This window comes from Cornus florida, unplaced genomic scaffold (assembly GCF_030987335.1).
Source record: "Cornus florida cultivar Cherokee Brave unplaced genomic scaffold, ASM3098733v1 CherokeeBrave_3.0.0_Hap2_Chr05, whole genome shotgun sequence".
Taxonomy (NCBI): Eukaryota; Viridiplantae; Streptophyta; class Magnoliopsida; order Cornales; family Cornaceae; genus Cornus; species Cornus florida.
The window spans coordinates 70075647-70097620 of record NW_026775575.1 but is presented as its reverse complement, the minus strand read 5'-3'; the positions used below and the strand labels follow the sequence as shown (position 1 = coordinate 70097620).

Here is a 21974-nt window from a genome sequence, read left to right as displayed (position 1 = left end):
TGGTATCTTAAAGTCCCAGAAAATGGAAAGAGAGAAAAAATTGACTCAAATTGAATAATGAACAGAAAATTTTATTCCATTAGAAATTTAAAAAACACACTCAATGTGACTTGATTTAGTCGGCACTCCCAATTTCATACACGACTCACAGATACGAAGACTTTGATTACTTGCCATTGCACTTAACATCTCTCTCCGGGCACACTTGTGTGCCTTTGTGTAATTTCGTAGAAATTTCCATGCCTCTGTAAGGCAATATTGTTTGTAAAAAGTATGAGTTATCATTGCCTTGTAATTGCGTGAGTAGAAAGAGTTCGGAACCACTTTTTGCATGATACAAGGACCCAATATGTGAACCAAATAGAGAGTCAGATTGGTCATGTATCAATATGTGGTTCTTATTGTTCATGGGACTGGACTTTATTTTTTAAGACAAAAAGTCGGTCCAAAAATGTTTTTTTACGTTCACATGTGCCAAGTCAAGCCTCGTATGTGAGTCTCAATCAATCTTGCACAACTTAAATGGAAACTTTATCAATCAATCTTTACTGATTTTTTCAAGTATATATATACATATTTTTCATCATGAATTATAACAAGAAAATAGATCAATTAAGGTTCAAAACATGCTATAGGCTTGTTGAAGGATTAAAATATTTAAGTTACACTATTTTAAACAGCTTAAATTTTTAGAATAGATAATTGTTAACGAGGCAAAAGAACAAAATTTCGAAACGAAAGAGGCAAAATACATTATTGAAATAGAAAGGAAATAAAAAAAAAAAAAAGGAAATTTCCAAATATTCCACAATTATTAATTTAAACTACCATTAGTAATTTAAAAAGCAGCATAAAACAACTAAGTAGTAACAAATTGGATCAACAAAGATGCATTACCAGCGCTAGTTGATTTGTTGTGTTCGCTGAGCTCTATTCCTATCACGTCCTTGACCGCTCTTCTTCCTTCCTGTTTGTGTTGTTTTCCTTCAATGATGTTTACAAACCAGGTTGGTTTTTCAGCTAAGAAGGCAACACAACCCATACTCAATCCAAAGAAGAACCCACATCCATACCCCATCACGACAATTTTCCAGGTAAATCCACTGGCAAAATCTGAATCAACTTCTTGATGTGCCAATGTTGATGGCTGCAGTGATTCATCGTCTCCACATTTCTTTGTCAATGGCAAACCGCACAATGCCCGGTTTCCAGAGTATGAATTGTTTTCAAATGTATCAAATTGTTGACCATGAGGTATTGGTCAGATGATTTTGAGAAAGGTTCAAGATTGAAAGAAATGTTAGGCTTGTCAGTTGCCAAGGAATCTCCCTCACTAACTGGTTTGAAGAGAGGTCTAACGATTCAAGCAGAGTCAAATTTCTTAGAGAAGATGGAATCTGTCCTGCAAGACTGTTGTGAGATAAGTTGAGCAACCGAAGCGATGAAGCATTCCAATGAAGTCAGGAATCTCCCCTTGAAAATTGTTTCCTGATAAATCAATAGTTGTGAAGATGGTTAGGATTCTCGTACGTTCAAGCTCTAGCCCTTTCACCACCACCTTCACTGAATCTCGATAATAATTGTTCTTCTCCCCCATGCATTCACGACCCACTTTATGTTCATCAACATTCATCACAGCTTTGAAATTCTTGAAATATTCTGCAGGCAAGGGGCCGGTGAACTCATTGTGAGAGAGGTCGATTATTCGCAACTTAGGAAAGGGCAGTTTACAGGTGGAAGTATCTATTGCACCTCCAAATCTGTTAGATCGCAGGACGAGATCAACAACTTATGTTGTTGTTGGCCAGATCAACAACTTCCAACTGTCTACAATTGACCAAACTTCGTGGCACCGGCCCTTCCAAGTGATTTCCACCCAACCCGAGATTTCTCAATTATTGCACTTTGAGAAATTTGCAGGAACAGTCCCACGAAAGCGATTCATCCGCAGATCTAGCACAGAGAGTTCATGGCTAAAGTTTCCCAGACATTGTGGAATCGTATTGATGAAGCTGTTATTAGATAGATTAAGAACCACAAGGGAACTCAAGTTGCAAATGGTAGGTGGTATTTCACCATTTAATTGGTTTTTGCTCAGATCAAAAGCAGTCAGTAGTTTCAAATTCCCAATTTGAGGTGTAATTGTTCCATTCAGATAGTTGTCAAAGAGGTTCAAGGATTCGAGGTTTGTGAGATTCCAAATTGTTGGAGGAATTGGACCTAAGAGTTGGTTTGCCGAAAGGTCCAAATATGACAATTTTTTCAGACTCCAATTTTTTCAGGTGGAATTTTACCAGTGATGGAATTTTTTTGAAAGTCTAAATATTGCAAAGTCAGTCCAATTGGTGACAAAATAAGGTGAGATCTCGCTGGAAAGAAAATTATGGGATATGGAAAATAGAGATATGTTGGACAGATTTGACAGGGACAAAGGTAAGGGTCCGGTAAGTGAATTCATAGAAAGACTCAAGAATGTGAGCTCAGTGCATAAGCCAAGTTGAGAAGGAACTGTAGAATTCAAGTCATTCATTTGTAAATCAAGCATTTGAAGCTTTCTGAGTTGACCTATGGAAGAAGGAATCTTTCCTTGGAATGAATTGTTAGCCAGGGAAATAAATTGAAGATCTGAAAGTAGTCCAATCTCCTCAGGAATTGAACCGACAAACTGGTTGTTACCCAGACCAAGATCTTTGAGCTTCAAAAGCTTTGAAATATTTGATGACAATAACCCTTGAAATGAATTACTGGAAAGAGTAAGATATTCAAGCTTTGCAAGATTGGTGAATACCAGCTCAGGAATTGAACCGACAAACTGGTTGTGACCAGAGCAAGAACTTTGAGCTTCAAAAGCTTTGAAATATTTGATGACAATAACCCTTGATATGAATTATTGTAGAGATTAAGATATTCAAGCTTGGCAAGATAGGTGAATAACAGCTCAGGGATTACGCCAGTGAAATGGTTCCTTGACAAATAAAGAAAAGTGAGGTTGGGGCAACGGAGTATGAAATCTGGAAATTAAGAGGTTAGTTGATTGGAATTAAAGTAAAGATGAGTCAACATGGGCATGCCTGAGGATTTTGACCAATATGGAGTTTCTAAATGGTTAAATCCAAGGTCCAAGTACCAGACACTAAAATTTTAGTGGGCTTTGGTTTTGACAAATGGACCCATTAAAAATGGGTTTAATGTTTAATTAAATTATTTAATTGGCCTACCTTGGCCTACTTAAATTATTTAATTAGCCCAGCCCAGATGATTAAATGAAAAGATAATTTTTCCTAATAAAATATATTTGGAATAATTATTTTGAAGGATAATTATTATAATATAATCAGCCCAATCTAGTTATAATTTTATCCTTATCTGGGGAAGACATGTGTCATCATCCTATTAATCCAAGAAGCCTATAAATAGAGGCCTGGAGGAAGAAGGAAGGTAGACAGAAATTGAGAATTCAGAAATCTAGAATTCCAGAGAGAAATACAGAAATTCTCATCCCCAACATCCAAACCCAAAAGCGAAGAACACCAAGCACATCCAACGACGTGCCATTCTTCATCAAATTCCACAGTGATCAACAACAAGCACATCCAACGACGTGCCATTCTTCATCAAATTCCACGGTGATCAACAAAAAACACATCCAACGACGTGCCGATCTTCATCAAATTCCACGGTGATTCAAGAACAAGCTCGTGCAGCCCTTGGATCCAACCAACCAAAAAAAGGAGATCGAATCAAAGGACCATTCTTTTTGTAAATAATATTACAAAGGATTGTACTCCAATTGTTTATAAATTAATAAAATTCCATTTGCTCTCTATTTTGTTTTTTTTTTTTTAATACAGACTACAAAATTTGTCTGTACAAATTTCTGGCACGCCTGGTGGGACCTCCTTTGCCTCTCATCTTTTTCTCCTACCATCAAGTTTCTTTTCTATCAGATTCTATGGCTCCCCTTAAGACTCCGACAGATAAGAAAGCCCAAAAGAACATTACTATTGCAAAGGTCGACGCCAAAGCCACCATGAAAAGTGGCAGGAAGGCCAAATCAAGTGATGGAAGTACCTTGGCGGGCCCTGTGACACATAGCAAGTCCCAGGCGATGGCGTCATCCAAACATCAGCAAGACTTGGTGAAAACCTCCCGCAAAGCCGGCGAACGTGAAAACTCAACATGTCAAGAACCTTGACGTTGTTCCAAAGGAGATTCCGCCACCAGATTTACCTCATTACGTCATGATGCTCACTCTAGTGTCGGTTCACCCCCAGAGTCAGCACGTCAGACTTCGGAGCAATCAATCACTTTAAAGAACATTGACTCTCAAGGCCTATCATACTCAGATGTGGTCGCTGCTATGATGACTGGAGCTGCCATGGTGGAGGAACAACTAGCAACTATGTGTCGTGCCATTGAGAACCTCACAAAGACTGTTGAAGAGAAGGACTTGCAAATTGTTACACTGATGAACAAATTGGAAGTTCAGACCTTCGGTGAATCACCAGTATAATCTGGGCATCCTACAACTTCCACAGCACCGCCATCTGGGAATCGTGCAACTTTCACACCACCACAGTTTGGGAATCCTACATCTTCCACAGCAGTGCTGACAAAGAATCCTAATTCTACCGCACAAGGTACTCGCAGGACCCCAAATAGACGCCGGTAACAGAATAGACGACTGGTCAAACCAATCATACTTCGTCAGTCTCTTCATTATCTGTTGAACAATTGTAAGATATGATAACGAATACAATTCGAGCCCAATACGGAGGTGTCTCACAGAGCACTCTCATGTACTCAAAGCCCTATACAAGGAGAATCGATAGTACGAGGATGCATGTAGGATATCAACCTCCGAAGATTCAGCAATTTGACGAAAAAGGCAACCCTAAGCAACACATTGCCCATTTTGTTGAGACTTGCAACAATGTTGGAACTGATGGGGACTTACTAGTTAAACAGTTTGTCCGCTCCCTTAAAGGAAACGCGTTCAAGTGGTACACCGACCTAAAGTTAGAATCAATTGATAGTTGAGACCAAATGGAACGAGAATTCTTGAATAGGTTCTGTAGTACTTGTCGTACTGTTAGTATGATAGAATTGACTAACACGAAGCAATGGAAGGATGAGCTTGTAATCGATTACATTAATCGGTGGCAAGCACTCAGTCTTGACTGTAAGGATAGATTATCAGAAATCTCGGCTGTGGAGATGTGTATGCAGGGAATGTATTGGGGCCTTCTTTACATTCTCCAAGGCATAAAACCTCGCACATTCGAAGAATTGGCTATGCGTGCCCATGACATAGAGATCAGTATAAAATCCCATAACGACAAAGGTCCAGTGACCATAGAACCACGCAAAGACAAGAAGGACTGGAAGAAGGACAACAAGTCGTCAATGACTGCTGCTAAAGATTCCATGGCTATCTTAACCACCCCAATCAAGATATTTGTTAAAGATGAGAAGAAGGATGATAAAAAAGCCTCGCCAGTTTCAAGAGAGGGAAAAACAGCGTCCTACATTAAAGGAGTTAGAGAAGAAGGAATATCCCTTCCCCGATTCCAATGTCCCTGGCATATTGGAATGTTTACTCGAAGGTAAAGTTATAGAACTCCCTGAATGCAAATGCCCTTAAGAGATGGGACATATTAACGACCCAAAATACTGTAAATATCATCATATTGTTAGTCATCCAATTGAGAAGTGTTTTATCTTCAAGGAGGTGGTGATGAATCTGGCAAAACAAGGAAAAATCTTGTTGGACATAGACCAAGTTGTAACTTCAAATCATACTACTGCTACGTTGACAACCTCTGTCATAGGGAGTGCTCGTGCTCAATCTTCAAATTCTGAGGTATATTGCAGAACCATCCAGTTTGGCTCATTCGAACCAATCCCTATCTATCTTGGCTAAGGAAGTGTACTTAACGTTTCAACATTTGGAAAAGTTTTTCTCAGGATGATAAAGAAGGATAGACTTTGGTGATAAGAAAGAAACCACGGAAGCAATGAGCTGACATTTTTCAAACTAGTTATTCTGACAGGGGGCAAAGGAAGAAGAAACCTCAATATTGCTATAGACAGTATGGCCATAATAGAAAATGGGTTAAGAAGACACAGTCATCCAAACACGCTTCTATGAGTAAAGGGATCCAGAAGCCCATTACTTTGCAATAGTTCTTTCCAAAAGGATATTTAGATGATGAAGTTGTGCCAACTTACATGGTTTCAACTGGGAAAACGAGCCTTGATGATGAGAATAACGAGGATCAAGATGAAGCCCAGATTGTGGAGAACCATGTAAAGGATGCAGCCATCATTGAAAAGTCCAATGATGATGAAGTAGTAGGAGGTACACTTGATTCATGTTATGCACCAATTATTTTCATTGACCTTTTCAGTTGGGTTCGAAGCCGCGTAATTGTCCTCTCTTCGTTTCCGGTTACATAAAAGAACAAAAAGTTACTCGAATTCTTGTTGATGGTGGATCAGTGGTGAATCTCATGCCAAAATTTACGATGAAAAATCTCAGCATCACAGTCTATGAGTTATCTCGTAGCCGTCTTATTATTCAAGGTTTTAACCAAGGAGGACAGAGAGCTATTGGCACGATTCGGGCGGAGCTAACTATTGGCGAGCTCCAAGCTGAAACCTTATTCCATGTTATTGATGTAAAGACGTCCTATAATTTGTTGTTGGGAAGGCCTTGGATACATAGTAATGGCGTCATTCCATCGACTTTTCATCAGTGCTTTAAATTCTATAAGAATGGCGTACAAACGGTTGTGGCGGACCATAAACCATTTACAGATCAGAGTCTCATTTTGCTGATGCCAAGTTCTATATCGATCCTAATACACCTTCGGAAGTGCCCATCCTAAGCCATTTGTCTACACAAGAGGTCGAATCTACAAAAACAAAAGAAGCATTAAGTGATCCATTAGATGTTTCAGTGACAGACATTGTTAAGGTAGCTAAAACGCGAGGGGTCTTGATAAAAACACATCGGACGAAACCTATTTTAAAGTATGTTCTAAAATCTCAACGACAAGAAGGGCAGTCACCTGTCATCGAGATACTCGAAACCAAGGAATTTAAATTAAAGATATCACAAACCAAAGAAAAAGAAGATATGCAAAAGCTGCAAGGAGAATTAACTCTTCATCTCACCAAGATTCAAAAGTCTTCACCTTCCAAGCCTCCGTTAAAAGGGTTCGTGCAGCCTTCTCAATCTCTGGTTGATCATGGATCACTTCCAAAACAAAGGACTGATGAAGGATTCGATCCTAAATCATACCAACTCATGGCTAAGTAGGGGTATGATTTTACAAATCCTGCAAGCCTTGGAAAACTGAATTCTGAGGTTACCGGTGAGAAAGTGCGTGGCCTCAATGAGATACAGAAGAAGTTGAAAGAACAAGGGCATAAGATCATTCCTCCCAAGTCCGGTCTCGGTTTCGTAGCTTCTGAGCTACTTCGAATTCAAATCACAAAGAAGGATAAGAAGTCAAACACTTTTTACATTGGGTTTGAAGAAGTTAAAGGATGAACAAGACCAACAGACTATGCATCAAAAATCAGTCTTCGACCGTAGTGGAGCTCCATGTGATCGAATATCTGTATTCAACAAGTTGTCAAGCCAAAGGTCAAATGTTTCAGATTTTCAAGTCAGCAGTTTGCCTCGTACCTCTATTTTTAACAGAATAAGCTTTCATGACCAAGGAAGAAAATCTCCACAACCTCAATCTCGAATGTTAGTATTTTCTCAAATTGGTACTATTATTGCTGTACCACTAAGAAGTAACAAGAGTGGAAAGTCAGAGAAAGCTAACATCGACATGGTGAACAATAGTAAGTTCGGAGCCTGGTGCCTTTGCGAATGAAATGTAAGACAGAGATAGATGTCACCAATGATGTTACACTAAAAGTTCAAAGGCGAACCATTGTATGCACTAATCAATCAGAAGAAGTGAATAGAACAGAAGGCACTGGCGAATCATCTTGTGTTACTTCATACCACATCACTGTTGAAGAGGAACCTGACTTTGAACAATCAGATGAAATCGAGAAAGCTCCACCAACGCTGGAAGACAGGGGGCAGGCTACCGTTGATCAACTCAAGGAAATCAACTTAGGGACTGATGATCAACCCAGACCAGTTTTCGTTAGTGCATTCCTAAGCCCCTCAGAAGAAAATGATTACTTTTAATTGTTGTCTGAGCACAAGGATGTCTTTACTTTGACATACAAAGAGATGCCCGGTCTTGACCCTAAAATTGCAGTGCACAATCTTGCTGTCAAACATGGGACACGTCCGATTAAGCAATCTAAACGTTTCTTCCATCCAGAGCTAGTTCCGAGGATAGAGGAAGAATTTAACAAATTAATTGAAGTGGGCTTTATTCGTGAGGTCAAATATCCAACATGGATTTCGAGCATTGTTCTAGTGAAGAAGAAAAATGGACAGATTCAAATCTGTGTGGACTTTCGTGCTTTGAATGAGGCATGCCCAAAAGATGATTTTCCTCTTCCCATCCCCGAGCTTATTGTAGATGCAACCACGGGGCATAAAGCTCTCTCGTTCATGGATTGTTACTTTGGGTACAATCAGATAAGAATGACTCCGAAAGATGTGGAAAGTGAGTCCGAAGAAGAAAACAATATATTTCATAACTCGGATGACGTAGTAGCTTCAACTTTCATTATAAGCATCATCTCGAAAGACTTGCATCAAGAAACGCACCATGCTACAACAATGACTTCAACCAAAAGTGCAAAATCACAAGGGGCATTAAGTCAAGGAAACTAAGAAGAAAATCCTCAAAGTGACGACGAGATAGTCCGTGCCCTTCAGCATAGGTTTGGATTGTAGTCTGATTCTTGCAAGGTAAAAGAATAATTAAAGTTGAAGTGCTCCCAGATACGAGCCTAAACTGTCGATGACATTCCTTGACACGAGTTTAAACTGTCTTCCTGAAAAAAAAACAAGAACTCCTTGATACGAGTGTAAACTGTCACCTAAAAAAAAAAAAAAAAATGACACTACTTGATACGAGTTTAAACTGTCTACATGAAAAAAAAAAACTCAAAAATTCTTTGACACGAGTATAAACTTTTTCAAAAAAAAAAAATTAAACTATGTAATGACTTGATCCCTATTCAGGGTACATAGGCATCTTGGAGGCCTGTTCTAAGTTCAATCCACACAACAAAAAAAAAAAAAAAAAAATCCTCAAAGTTGCAAAATGGCAAAGTGTGCTCGTCACGAGATATCAAAAGGACTAGTCACAATTAATCAACTTGAGGACTAGTCACAATTAATCAACTTGAGGACTAGTCACAATTAATCAACTTGGCTTACTGTCAAAATATTGTTGTTGCTTGTCACAAATTTTCAACTTAGCTCGCTATCAAGATGTTGTCACACATCATGAGATATCAAAAGTGCTCGTCGCACCCTGTTAACTTGGCACGCCGCCAAAATGTAGCTGCAAAGAAGAATTTTGGTTTATCGTCACAGTTGTAGCTACAAAAGAAATTTTAATCCGGCAAAATGTAGCTGTGAAGAAATAAATTGGTTCGTCGCCAGATTGTAGCAGCCAAGAAAAATTCTGCTCACAGCAGAGGTATTGCTAAAAAAAGAAATTTGGGCTTTCTGTTGAGGTGTCGTTGAAGAAAAATTCTACTTACCGTCGAGGTACTGTTGAAAAAGATCTTTGGCTTTCTGCTGAGGTGTCGAAGAAAAATTTTTGCTCACCAATAGAATCATGAAGAATATTAGTGGTTGGGCACCAACATTTGAGGAATGCTTTGAATACATCTCTATGGTGATCATATGAAGACAACTCGTCGATAGAACCATGAAGAATATTAGTGGCTGGGCACCAACATTCGAGGAATGCTTTGAATACATCTCCATGGTGATCATATGAAGACAACTCGCCGATAGAACCATGAAGAATATTAGTGGCTGGGCACCAACATTCAAGGAATGCTTTGAATATATCTTCATGACAATCATATGAAAATAGAGAGGCGAATAGAGCACCATATAGTTGTTGTTTTGATAGAAAGCTGTGGAAACGCGCTAAGACATCGTCTAACCACTCCTAATATAGTTCGGTGTGTGTGGCAATGCAGCTAAAAGTATACAGGGAATACTCCATGATGCTTCTTTCGCCTGAACATTGAGACCCAAGAGTGAAAACAGGTTTTCCTCAGCAACTCTCTCATGAAGTGAAGAATTTAGTATCAAGGCTTCCGAGACAATAGATTCTTCATTAATCTGATCAAGAGCGAAGTTGGTGAAATTGCAAGTGACTTTGCATGTCCAATGAAGTCGATAATTTAATATCAAGTTCAATGGATTCTTCATTAATCTGATCAAGACCAAAGTTGGTGAGGTCGCCTGTAGCCTTGCGTGTCCAATAAGAAGAACAATGGTCATTGTCGGGATCAGGCATTTGAATGCGTGTCCAATGAGAAGAATAATTTTCATTGTCAGGATCAGGCAATTGAATGCGTGTCCAAAGAGAAAAATAGTGTTCATTGTCAGATCAGGTAATTGAATGCGTGTCCAAAGAGATGAACAATGTTTATTGTTAGGATCAGGCAATTGAATGCGTGTCCAAACAGAAGAACAATGTTCATTGTTAGGATCAGGCAATTGAATGCGTGTCCAAAGAGATTAATAGTGTTCATTGTCAGGATCAGGCAATTGAATGCGTGTCCAAAGAGAAGAACAATGTTCATTGTCAGGATCAGGCATTTGAATGGCATTGCAACTGAGAAGTAAGTCAGATACACCTAAAGTGGGTCCTTGGCCTCTTCGACTATTTTCTTTTTCTAAGATAGTTATCTTTTGCTTTGTAAAACACTTGAATACTACCATGATGTGACAACAAATTTGAAGACTCGATCGGTGTTGTCGAGAAGGAGGATTTCAATTTCTGCTACGGTAAGATGCTATGCCTAATCAAGCTTTTCAAAAAGGCAAAATCCTTTGGAAAATCCTGAAAAAAAAAAGAAGGAAAAAAAAAAAAGTTGTGTGAAAAAAAAAACAAGAGGAAAAAAAAAAGGTGAAAAAAAAGGGAAGAAAAAAAAAAGGGAAAAAAATTGGTGGGAAAAAAAAGAAGAGGAAAAAAAGTTGTGAAAAAAAAAGGTAAAAAAACAAGAAAAAAAAGTTGTGAAAAAAAAGAAAGAAAAAAAAAAGAGAGAAGAAAAAAAAATTACGTGAAACAAAAAGAAAAAGGAAGGAAAAAAAAAAAAAAAAGGAAGAAAAAAAAAAAGAGAAGAAAAAAATATTGCGTGAAAAAAAAAAATTTGCGTGGAAAAAAAAAAAGAAAAAAAAAGGGGAAGGAAAAAAAAGAAAGCGTGAAAAGGAAAAAAAGAAAAAAAGAAAAAAGAGAGAGAGAGAAAAATCATACCGATTATTCAAGCAGAGACCGCAATCTAACAAGTCTTCAGAGACTTTAGAATTGATGGCAAAACCTATAACTTTAGTGGTATATATAGGCAACAAAATATTTTCTGTTTGTACTGAAATTTGTATAATTCAGTTCAAATAGGAAGGTAAAATTCCAATCCCAAGTTGGTTAGAAAAACAAAAGAGGAAATCTTACAATCCAAAGTTGGATAGGAAAGGGAACAAAAAAAAAAAAAAAAAAAAACAGAGGAAAGTTGGATACTTCAAGTCCCATTTGAAAAAGGAAGCAAGTCCTGTCAAACTTGGAACTCGAAGTGGGGGCAATTTGTAGACACTAAAATTTTAGTGGGCTTTGGTTTTGACAAATGGACTCATTAAATATGGGTTTAATGTTTAATTAAATTATTTAATTGGCCCAAGCTTGGTCCACTTAAATTATTTAATTAGCCCAGCCTAGATGATTAAATGAAAAGATGATTATTCCTAATAAAATATATTTGGAATAATTAATCCTAATAAAATATATTTGGAATAATTATTTTTAAGGATAATTATCATAATATAACCGGCCCGGCCCAGTTATAATTTTATCTTTATTAGGAGATGACACGTGTCATCATCCTATTAATCCAAGCAGCCTATAAATAGATGTCTGGAGGAAGAATGAAGGTAGACAGAAATTGAGAATTCATAAATCTAGAATTCCAGAGAGAAATACAGAATTCTTATCCCCAACATCCAAACCCAAAAGCGAAGAACACCAAGCACATCCAATGACGTGCCGTTCTTCATCAAATTCCATGGTGACCAACAACAAGCACATCCAACGACGTGCCGTTCTTCATCAAATTCTACGGTGATTCAAGAACAAGCTCGTGCAGCCCTTGGATCCAACCAACCAAAAAAAGGAGATCGAATCAGAGGACTATTCTTTTTGTAAAGAATATTACAAAGGATTGTACTCCAATTGTTTATAAATTAATAAAATTCCATTTGCTCCCTATTTTGTTTTTTTTATTGCAGACTATAAAATTTGTGTGTACACCATAGCTTTTGAAGATTGCTAACCTGATATGGAATTGTACCACTCAGACTGTTGTTGAAAAAGGTAAGGTACCCAAGCTCTGTTAACCACCCAATCTCTGATGGTATGATGCCCTCAAAATTATTGTCACTCAAGTCCAAAACAACTAGCATGGAGAGATTGCCAATTGTAAATGGAATTGGCCCATTGTGCTGGTTCAAACTGAGGTTGAAATGGGTGAGATATGGAAATGAAGTGAAATTGAATTGGCCAAGTGTTCCATTCAAATTTGAATCAAACAGGTTTATCTCGGATATAGTTTCAGCAGTACTGTGACAGACAATGCCAGTCCAGTTACAATAATTTTTTAGGTTGGTGACAGACCATGAAGTGATGGAATTATTAAAAGATAACAAGCTATTCTTCCCTTTTAGAATAGTTTCTCCTTCTGTTCTTCCTGATGATATGATTGTGGAAGGAAGTGAGGAGAAAACAAGAATAAGGAAAAGGAAAATGTAGTGCTTTTGGAAAACAACCATATTTGGTTATGTTCAAAATTTCATGTCACATTGATTTATAGTAATTAATTTAGGGTTGCTTACCACGTGGAGACACAAAGTCAAGTAAGGCAACTTCCCTCACCTATATATAATTATATATATAAACAGACATATCAACATAGACTAAATAAACAAATAAAGCTTTGGGTACTGTAGTGGATCATGTCCAATAATTCTTATTTTTCTATAAAAATAGCGTCCAATTCACGGTGGTCATTGTGAAATTATGAAAAATAGATAGACAAGTCATTATCTTGTGAAGTCATTTGAAGTCAAGTTAATACGTTAATATTCATTAACTACATAGGCCATCTTTTTTAGGTGTAGTCGTTCAAATTGAATTCAATTATTCGAGTAATACAACCCTTATATGATACTCCCTTTGTCTAAAAAAAATGTCATTTTCGGAAACTGGGACAAAGGGAGTATTCCCTTCCGTCCTATAAAAATTGTCCATTTTTATTTTTATTTTTAATTGTTCTAAAATAATTGTTTCAATTGAAAAGTGGATGTACTATTGGACCAAGGGAGTACATGTATACAATAACTTACATTCCAACAATGTTTGACTGAATTACAGTGTCCATATCAATTTGTCTGCATGCATTGTTTTTGGCTCAAATTGGAGTCATTTGTCATTGCCTTGCAATTGCGCGAGCAAGGGAAAAAGAAGTTCATTTTGGCCGATTTAATGTAGGAAAATCATGTAAGGACCCAATATGTGAACCAAAGAAAGTCGATCAAATTGTTCATGTGTCAATCTGCTACTCCTATGTTTTATGAAATATCAAAAACATATATATATATATTTTAAATATACTTTTATATAAACAACAAATCACCTTGATTTTAATAGAGATATGTTACATATATAGGTTTATTTTATTTTATTTTATTTTTGGATTTTTCTAACCACACAAAAGAGTTCCTTCAGAGGAAAAATCTATCTTACAATCTACCACTAGACAAAGCTCAAATTATTTCTAAATCTATTTTGAATGAGATGACTCACCAAATTAATTCCTTCTCACAATGACTATAGCCTTACCACGTATTTGTTGAAAATGACAAAATTCCACCAAAACAAGTCTGTCTCTCTCCCTCCGCACCTTTCAACAAGCATTCTTCAAAAATAGCTACTTCTAGGAACTTTATGGTTATGAAAGTGAATTAAACTCAACAACACATGAGAATGTCTGCAAAGTAGATAAATTCTCTGTTCCTCCACTAAAATCAGTGCTTCGTAGCAAGAAGTAATGACCAATCATCTCTCAACTTCACCTTCATGCTTTTGCTCTTTCGGAGTAAGAGTCTAGCATGCATGAAAAACTAAGAACATGCAATTTAATTATCGTCTTTTAAGGTTCCAGCAATTAGTAGAATTTGTAAAAGCAGAAGAAACACATATTGACAATGCAGGGAAAGAAAAAACTAAAGCTATACAAGGTAAATCAAGAAGGTAAATGCTTGCTTAGTTTAAGAACGCAGTATAGTTTTTTCTTTAGTGCAAAAGCAATTTGAGAAAATTCAAAAAAAAAAAAAAAGAAAAAAAAAAAAGAACACCCTAACTGAAAGAAAGAGAATCAAGTTCGCCTCGATTGACCCTTATTGAGAAGTTCAAGAAAACCCACGTCAGAATTTCAATTTTAATCATGCTTTCCTAGTTTAATCAAATTCTCTTAGACTAATTCAATTTCTTTTTAAATCATGCTTTCTCAGTTTAATCAAATTCTGTTTAGTCAGATTCCTAGTCTAATTCAGCTTCCTTAATTAATTAGATTAAATAGATTCCTTATTTCGTCACGTTCCTTTTGCAATCACTTTCTTTCAATTTCTTCACATTACATTTTCAATCCACATTCATTTCCTTGCAATTCTTTTGATTTAAAAGTACAGTCTCTGATTCCATTCCAAAAATGGTGGACTGACTTATAGTGGTTGACTAGTCGACGAATGACTCTTCCCGTAGAAGACATATGACATGTGGGCCATGTCTTAAATGCAATTGCGTGACTAAGAAGAGTTTTAAAGAGAAAGTAAGATTGTTCATGTGTTAATAGTATGTCATTCCTTTTTTTTTTTTTTTTTCATGAGACATTAAAAAGTTAATTTTTAAAACAAAAATGTATTTTTATCATCTTATCTCTTTCATCACCGGCCTTAAATGGCAATATTAACACTTCACAATTTTTTACATTTGTACTACGCTCTTAAAAGACACTTTAATATGCCAGGTAAGATTTGAAAAAATGATTGGGTTATTGCCAAGTGAAACTATCATTTTTCAAGTAAGTAAAGAAGGTAAAAATAGAAAGTTTATAATGCAAAAGAGTAATTGTGATATAGTAAAATAAGAGATGATGCATTAATTAGTTCACAAATGCGGAGTCAAGCCTTGTGCGTGCTTTTCTCACTAATTTTCTCACCTACAATTTCGTCAATGGAAAAATCTCATACAAAATCGGCCTCCTCAACCTTTCTTTTGGTCTTGAACCTTTTTTTAAACCATATTATCGAATTGATGTCTCAGGGCCATCTGACGTGTATACACATCGTAGCTCCTTTTTAAATTCTATTTTACTTATAGCTAATTTTATATAAGTATTGCATTTTTTGTGTCTTAATTGTTAGCATTATTTGTCTCTAAAAATTGTCCCACCGATGTGTTACTTCTTCCAATATAAACTTTGTATCTTTTATATTTTCTAAATAATGTATTATTGATATTTTGTAAATTATGTAGTGTAAAAATTATGAAGTGTACTAAATAATAACATAAAATTTCCCAACTAGCTACATCTGATAGTGAGTCTTAAATTTTATAGTCTATTTGGAATTAATTTGTTCAAAAAAGGACTGTATTAACCCCATTTTATGCCTAAAGAGAAACAAGAAGTGTTTTCTTGATTGTTATGCTGATTTTTTTTTTTTGTTGAAATCAAGAAACTAATTTTAAGTGCTTGTCACTTGTCTTAATATCTTTTAATATTAGTTAATTTTGCTAGAGTGTCTGAATTGGTTATTTAGCTATATTCTCTATTTATATAAAAAAATATTTTATTTAAAAGTTAATTTTAGTTATTTTTCTAATAGTTTTATATAATCTTACGATTCCCGATCCAATCCTATAAACCTCTCATCCATCCTACCTAGAATTCTAATTCTAACAACCTTGGTAATTATCAATTATGCCAGTGAAGTTATTTTCTTCCAAATTGAGTGTAGTCAAATTCCTGCAATTGGATAAGAAAACTGAGAATTTCAAGGTATAAGTTTTTTTTTTTAGTTAACTCGGGGTGTTCGGGATGGCACGAACCTTTAGGGTTCCTCAACAACCCGACTAATTTCCGAGGACCCGCAAGGGCACCTCCCCATCCAGATCAGGTAAGTCATTGCAGAGGCAGCGGAGGCTAGCCACAAAGAACATCCAGCGGGACTCGAACCTCAGACCTTGGGCTTACTAAGCTCCAAAGTCCAGCGAGTAAATCGCTGAGCCATATCCGAAGTGGATTTTCAAGGTATAAGTTGATTGAACGATGAGTTGAGGAATCTCAATTCAAAATGGTCGTCTTCTGATTGGTTAGAAATTGTGAGTACTGTAGATTTTTCTCGACCAAGTCATTGGAAATTGTGAAGTCAAGCAAGAAGAGTTTTAGTCATTAAAAACACCCCCACACACACCTAAAAAAGAAACAGTCTATTAATTCTTTTTTCTCATTCAGTATTACAAGTCATTTCTAATTAATTATGAAGTTTCTTATTGACAAATACTTGTTTCACCAAACTAACCTTTTATTTATTTATTTTATTTTATTATTATTATTTTTTTTTCATGTGGTCATTTAGGATAGATTTGAGACTTCTCGTCACAAGCTAACACTAAGGAATGAATTATGTACACACAAATTTTGTAAATCTGCAATAGAAACAAAATATGGAGCAAAATAGAATTTTATTAATTTATGAATGTGGAGTACAGTCCTTTGTAATATCTTTTTTAAAAAAAGAATGGTCCTCTGATTCGATCTCCTTGTTTTTGGTTGGCTGGATCCAAGGGCTGCACGAGCTTGTTCTTGAATCACTGTGGAATTTGATGAAGAACAGCACGTTGTTGGATGTGCTTGATGTTCTTTGCTTTTGGGTTTCGATTCTGAATTTGTGTCTGAATTCTGAGTCTCTGGATTTCTGAGTCTTTGAACTTCTGAATTCTGAATTTGTGTCTGAATTTGTATACTGTTGAATTCTGAATCCTCTCCCCTTTTTTTCTTCCCCAAGCCTCTATTTATAGGCTTCTTGGTTTAATAGGATGATGACACGTGTCATCTCCTGATAAGGATAAAACTATAACTGGGCCGGGCCGGTTATATTGTGATAATTATCCTTAAAGATAATTATTCAAAATATATTTTATTAGAAATAATTATTGTTTCATTTAATTATCTGGGCTGGACTAATTAAATAATTTAAGTGGACCAAGCCTGGTAAATTAAATAATTTATTTAAACATTAGGCCTATATTTAATGGGTCCATTCGTTAAAACCAAAGCCCACTAAATTTTAGTGTCTATAAATTGCCCCCACTTCAAGTCCCAATTTTGACAAGACTTGTCTCTTTTTCCAAGTGGGACTTGAAGTTTCTTTTTTTTTTTTTTTTTTTGTTTCCCATCTTAATTGTACTTTCCTATTTAAATTGAATTGTCCAAATCCCAATACAACTTGGAGGTATCTTGTTGCCTATATATACCCTCAATATTGTAGGGTTTGATATCAATTCCAAAAATCTCTGAAGACTTGTTAGATCACAAATAATTGGTACGTGTGTTTCTTTTTTTTTTTTTTTTTTTTTTTTTTTTTTTTTTTTTTTTTTCTCTCTCTCTCTCTCTCTCTCCACGCATGTAGGAAAACAATTTTTTTTTTTTTTCTCTCCACACATGCAGGAGAACATATATATATATATTTTTTCTAACCCCTTTTTTTTTTTTTTTTTTTCTTTGCAGGGCTTGATTGGGTATAACAACTTGATTTGTGTCAACCGTAGCAGAAATTGAATCCTCCTTCTAGACAACATCGATTTGAGCTTTGGTATCCATCATGGTGGTGTTCAAGTGTTTCGCAAAGCAAAAGCTGACTATCTTAGAGAGCAAAAATAGTCAACAAGTCCAAGGAACGACATTAAGTGTATATGACTCACTTTTTGGTTGCAATGCTATTCAAGTGCCTGATTCTAACAATAAACATTGTTCATCTCATTGGACATGCACGGCCACATGCGAACTCATCGACTTTGGTCCTGATCAGATTAATGAAGAATCTATTGTCTTTAAAGCCTTGATACTAAATTCTTCACTTCATGAGAGAGTTGTTGAAGAAAACCATTTTTCACTATTGGGTCTTAATGTCCAGGCGAAGGAACTATCATGGAGTATTCCCTATAAACTTCCTTCTGAATTGATATACACCGAACTATATTGGGAGTGGTTAGAAGATGTCTTGGCGCGTTTCCACGACTTTCTATCAAAACAACAACTATATGGTGCTTTATTCGCCTCCCTATTTTCCTATGATCGTCATGAAGATGTATTCAAAGCATTCCTTGAATGTTGGTGCCCAGCCACTAATACACTTCATTGTTCTATTGGCGAGCTATCAATTTCTCTTCGAGATCTATATATGCTAGGTGGTCTCCCTCACCAAGGAACAATTTATGATGAAGTTATTCCTTGTGCAGATGAACTATCAAGAGCTGGCAACAACAAAAATTCTATCCCTTTGAGTTGTCAACACCTATTTTTGGCCTTCCACAGACTTTCCAAGAAGTATAAAGGAGATCAGAATGTAAAGATATCTGACTGGATTAATTTCTGGTTTAAAGGTGCATCAAGACATAGAAATCAACAAAAAATAAAGTTCACCGCCCTATGAGGACTCAAAATCCGTCTGGTGTGATCCCTCCTGTCCGGTCGATGTCCACCAAAGAGAAAGAAGTATTTATCAACCTTGGTGTAGATGAAACATCGAGAGACACCACTTATCTAGTTGCTTTTTTAGCATGTTGGCTCTACAAATTTGCCTTACTTGCACACCCTGGCAACATAATTCGTCCTGGGACTTTCAAGGTCGCAAGCATGTTAGCAGATGGCTGCAACATTTGTCTTTCCATCCCGGTTCTGGCCAGAATTTACAGAGGCTTGAACGAGATTGTTTCCTCACCAGATCCTTGAAGCTGCTCTGCGATATTTCCTATTCACCATGTATTCGGATGGTTGAGTGAATATTTCAGAACTAATTTCACCATTTCTAATACCAACTATTGGCCTAGAATGACATTATATGCAGGCGAAGGAGGAGCAAGATACTTTGACCATTTTGAAGCCCAAAATTTATTCAGATCATGTAAAGGAATAAACTTAACTCGAATGGCTAAAAGATCTTCAAAAGAGCGACTTATTGTAGATAATGGCGAGATGATAAAGGCTGACTTTGACACTCTAATCAATCTTCGATCATGTTATTTGACATTGCGCCAAAATGACCGTCTTATCATTGAGCCGTATAGTCCACATAGATTTAGCCGACAATTTGGGTACCATCAAGATATTCCTGGAAAATTAAAAAATGACTTTTGTACTTGTACCTTAGAGGAATTTTTAAAGCATTGGAACTCATCCGTTCATTATTCTTCTAGTTGTGATGCGTTGCTTCCTTCAACCTTAAGCCACCAAAAATCCTCAGTTACCAGAGCATATGCCAAATGGTGGTCCAGCGTATATATTGATCCATTTACACAGAAAGAAACTACCTCAAAGCAATCTAAACGCATGATTTCCCCACCAGAGAAACCAACTAAAATCAGGAAGGTTTTAATTAAGGGGCTGAAGTCAAATCTCCCATCTAAGCCAGTGCCAAAGTTAACCATCAAATCTCATAATGATTATGACGTTGTTGGAGGATCTAGTAGCCATCACCAAACAGTAGAAGATGTCCCACCACTAATCAATAACCGTCGCCGTCGTCAGTTGTCAATGGAGTTAGATGAGGATGTGAAAGCTTATGATGAGGATCGTAACTGGAAGCATGTCACCGACAAAGTGAGACTTGATTCAGTACAGGAATGTGTTGCCACTTCTCTTGATCAATTTTTTACTGGGGTACCTAGCAGTTCATAACCTATACAGGTAACTGTTATTTTATATATATATATATATATTTTTTGTACTGCAAATTACCATTATTTATTATTATTTTTTTAATAGATAAAAGACAGCAAGGGATTTCTTGGGGAAGATGTCATCATTGTTGTTAACCCAACATGTAGTGAAGAATCTATTTATGGACCGTCTGCCTTAGAGTTGGCCACTGCGATAGGAAAAGGTACAGAGATTTCACTACAAAGAAGCAGAGTTAGTTAACACTCGGATGTTTTGGGGGTTGATGAAGTGACTAGTCAAGTTATCGAGGTGGTTGAAAATATTGGTAAAGATCATGTAGTTATCCCTTCTTTGATTTTAAGAGAACAGGGTCCACCCTTGCATCGTGTTGCCCCTTCTGAAATGTCAATTTTCAATGCGGAAGAGATCGTTCTTGATGTTCATCGTCGTGCTGCTTTATTCTTTATTGATTTCATAAAGAATATCATACGCGATACTCCTACCGATAAAATACCGTCTCGAGCACCTAAACTTCAAACACTTTATGAAGGATTCGCAAAACTCCCTGGAGACCATTCAGCTTTGAAGAGGCGAATTGACTCATATACCAATAATGCGGCCAATTATATTGCTACATCTTCTTCATATGCCTGTATTATGACTTCAGACTCTCAATCCCAACGATTGGCCAGTATTGATGCACAGCTCACCAACGCTAGGTCTATAGAAGATGATGGTGCTAAGCGTATAGAATCACTTCAATCTAGTTTGAGTGAAGCTGAATTTAAAGAAGCTAGATTAGTGAAAGAATTGCAAGAAGCCAGGGAAGAGACTCAAGGGCTTAAAGTCCTCATATCGACAACGGATGCACAGTTATCTCAGAAGAAGGAAGCCATCACCAAACTTTGGGAAGATCGAAAATCAATAGAAGAAGCTAACGTCATCTCGAATCGCGATCTTGAAGTAGTGAAGCAACTGGAAGAGATATTATGGCAAGAACGTGACAAAATTATCGCTATGGAATTTTAGTATTGATCATCATTTTTTTCCAAAAAAAAGTTGCAACTTTGAATTTTAGCAATAAAACAAATGATTTATTATCTCCATTTTATTTACAAAGATGTTACCATTATTTATTTGTTTCACCGTTTACAGTTTATACTCTTGCGGGCCAGGAGTTTATAAAGATTTTTTTTTTTTTTTTTGCAATCACAGTTTTAACTCATGTAGGCCAGGAGCATAGTGCAGTTTAAGCTCGTACGATCAGGAGCATTGCCTTCATGGGTAGTAGTGCTTTAGGAATTTGTCATTAATGGGCCCCACTCTTACTCCGTCTTCATCAATAATGAGATATGCGCCGTTAGTATAAACTTTGCGAACAACATACGGTCCATCCCATTTGGATACAAATTTATTTCCCTTGCGATTTATGACAATCGGTCTACGAACAGCTAATACTAAGTCTCGAACTTGAAATGACCGAGGTCGAACTCTCTTATTGAACGCTTTAGAAAGTCGAGCTTGATAACACTCTAGCTGTTGTTGAGCTTCTAATCTCTTTCCATCCAATGCTTCCAGTTCTTGAAGACGTAAGATGGCATTTTCTTCACTTGTAAGACCTTCTTGTATGGCTATCCTTAATGAAGGGATTTGTTGTTCCAATGGAAGAACTGCTTCTACGCCATAGACCAGAGAATATGGAGTTGCTTGAGTAGGTGTCCGATGCGTAGTGCGGTATGCCCATAATGCTTCTTCCATTCGCTCATGCCAATCTCGCTTTGTTTGGTTGACTACTTTCTTCAATAGCT

At 36.6% G+C, this 21974-nt stretch overlaps 1 protein-coding gene across 1 annotated transcript; it reads right to left on the bottom strand.

Annotated features, from left to right (window-relative positions):
• Positions 1-1381: 1381 nt before the first annotated feature.
• Positions 1382-4701, bottom strand: LOC132309433 (receptor-like protein 43). Its single transcript, XM_059807743.1, has 4 exons — positions 4492-4701; positions 2566-2812; positions 1905-2220; positions 1382-1760 (listed from the first exon to the last, which is right to left on the bottom strand). The coding sequence occupies exons 1-4, from the start codon at positions 4699-4701 to the stop codon at positions 1382-1384; spliced, it is 1152 nt and encodes a 383-aa protein (XP_059663726.1).
• Between the last annotated feature and the right edge of the window lie 17273 nt (positions 4702-21974).

Excerpts from the sequence above, each read along its gene's own strand:
- LOC132309433 (XM_059807743.1), bottom strand. The coding sequence starts at position 4,701 with ATGATTGGTTTGACCAGTCGTCTATTCTGTTACCGGCGTCTATTTGGG. Across the intron at positions 2,221-2,565 it reads AAAGATTCCTTCTTCCATAG|GTCCAATTCCTCCAACAATT; the intron begins GTCAACTCAGAA and ends ACCAACTCTTAG. Across the intron at positions 1,761-1,904 it reads GTTCCTGCAAATTTCTCAAA|ATTTGGAGGTGCAATAGATA; the intron begins GTGCAATAATTG and ends GCGATCTAACAG.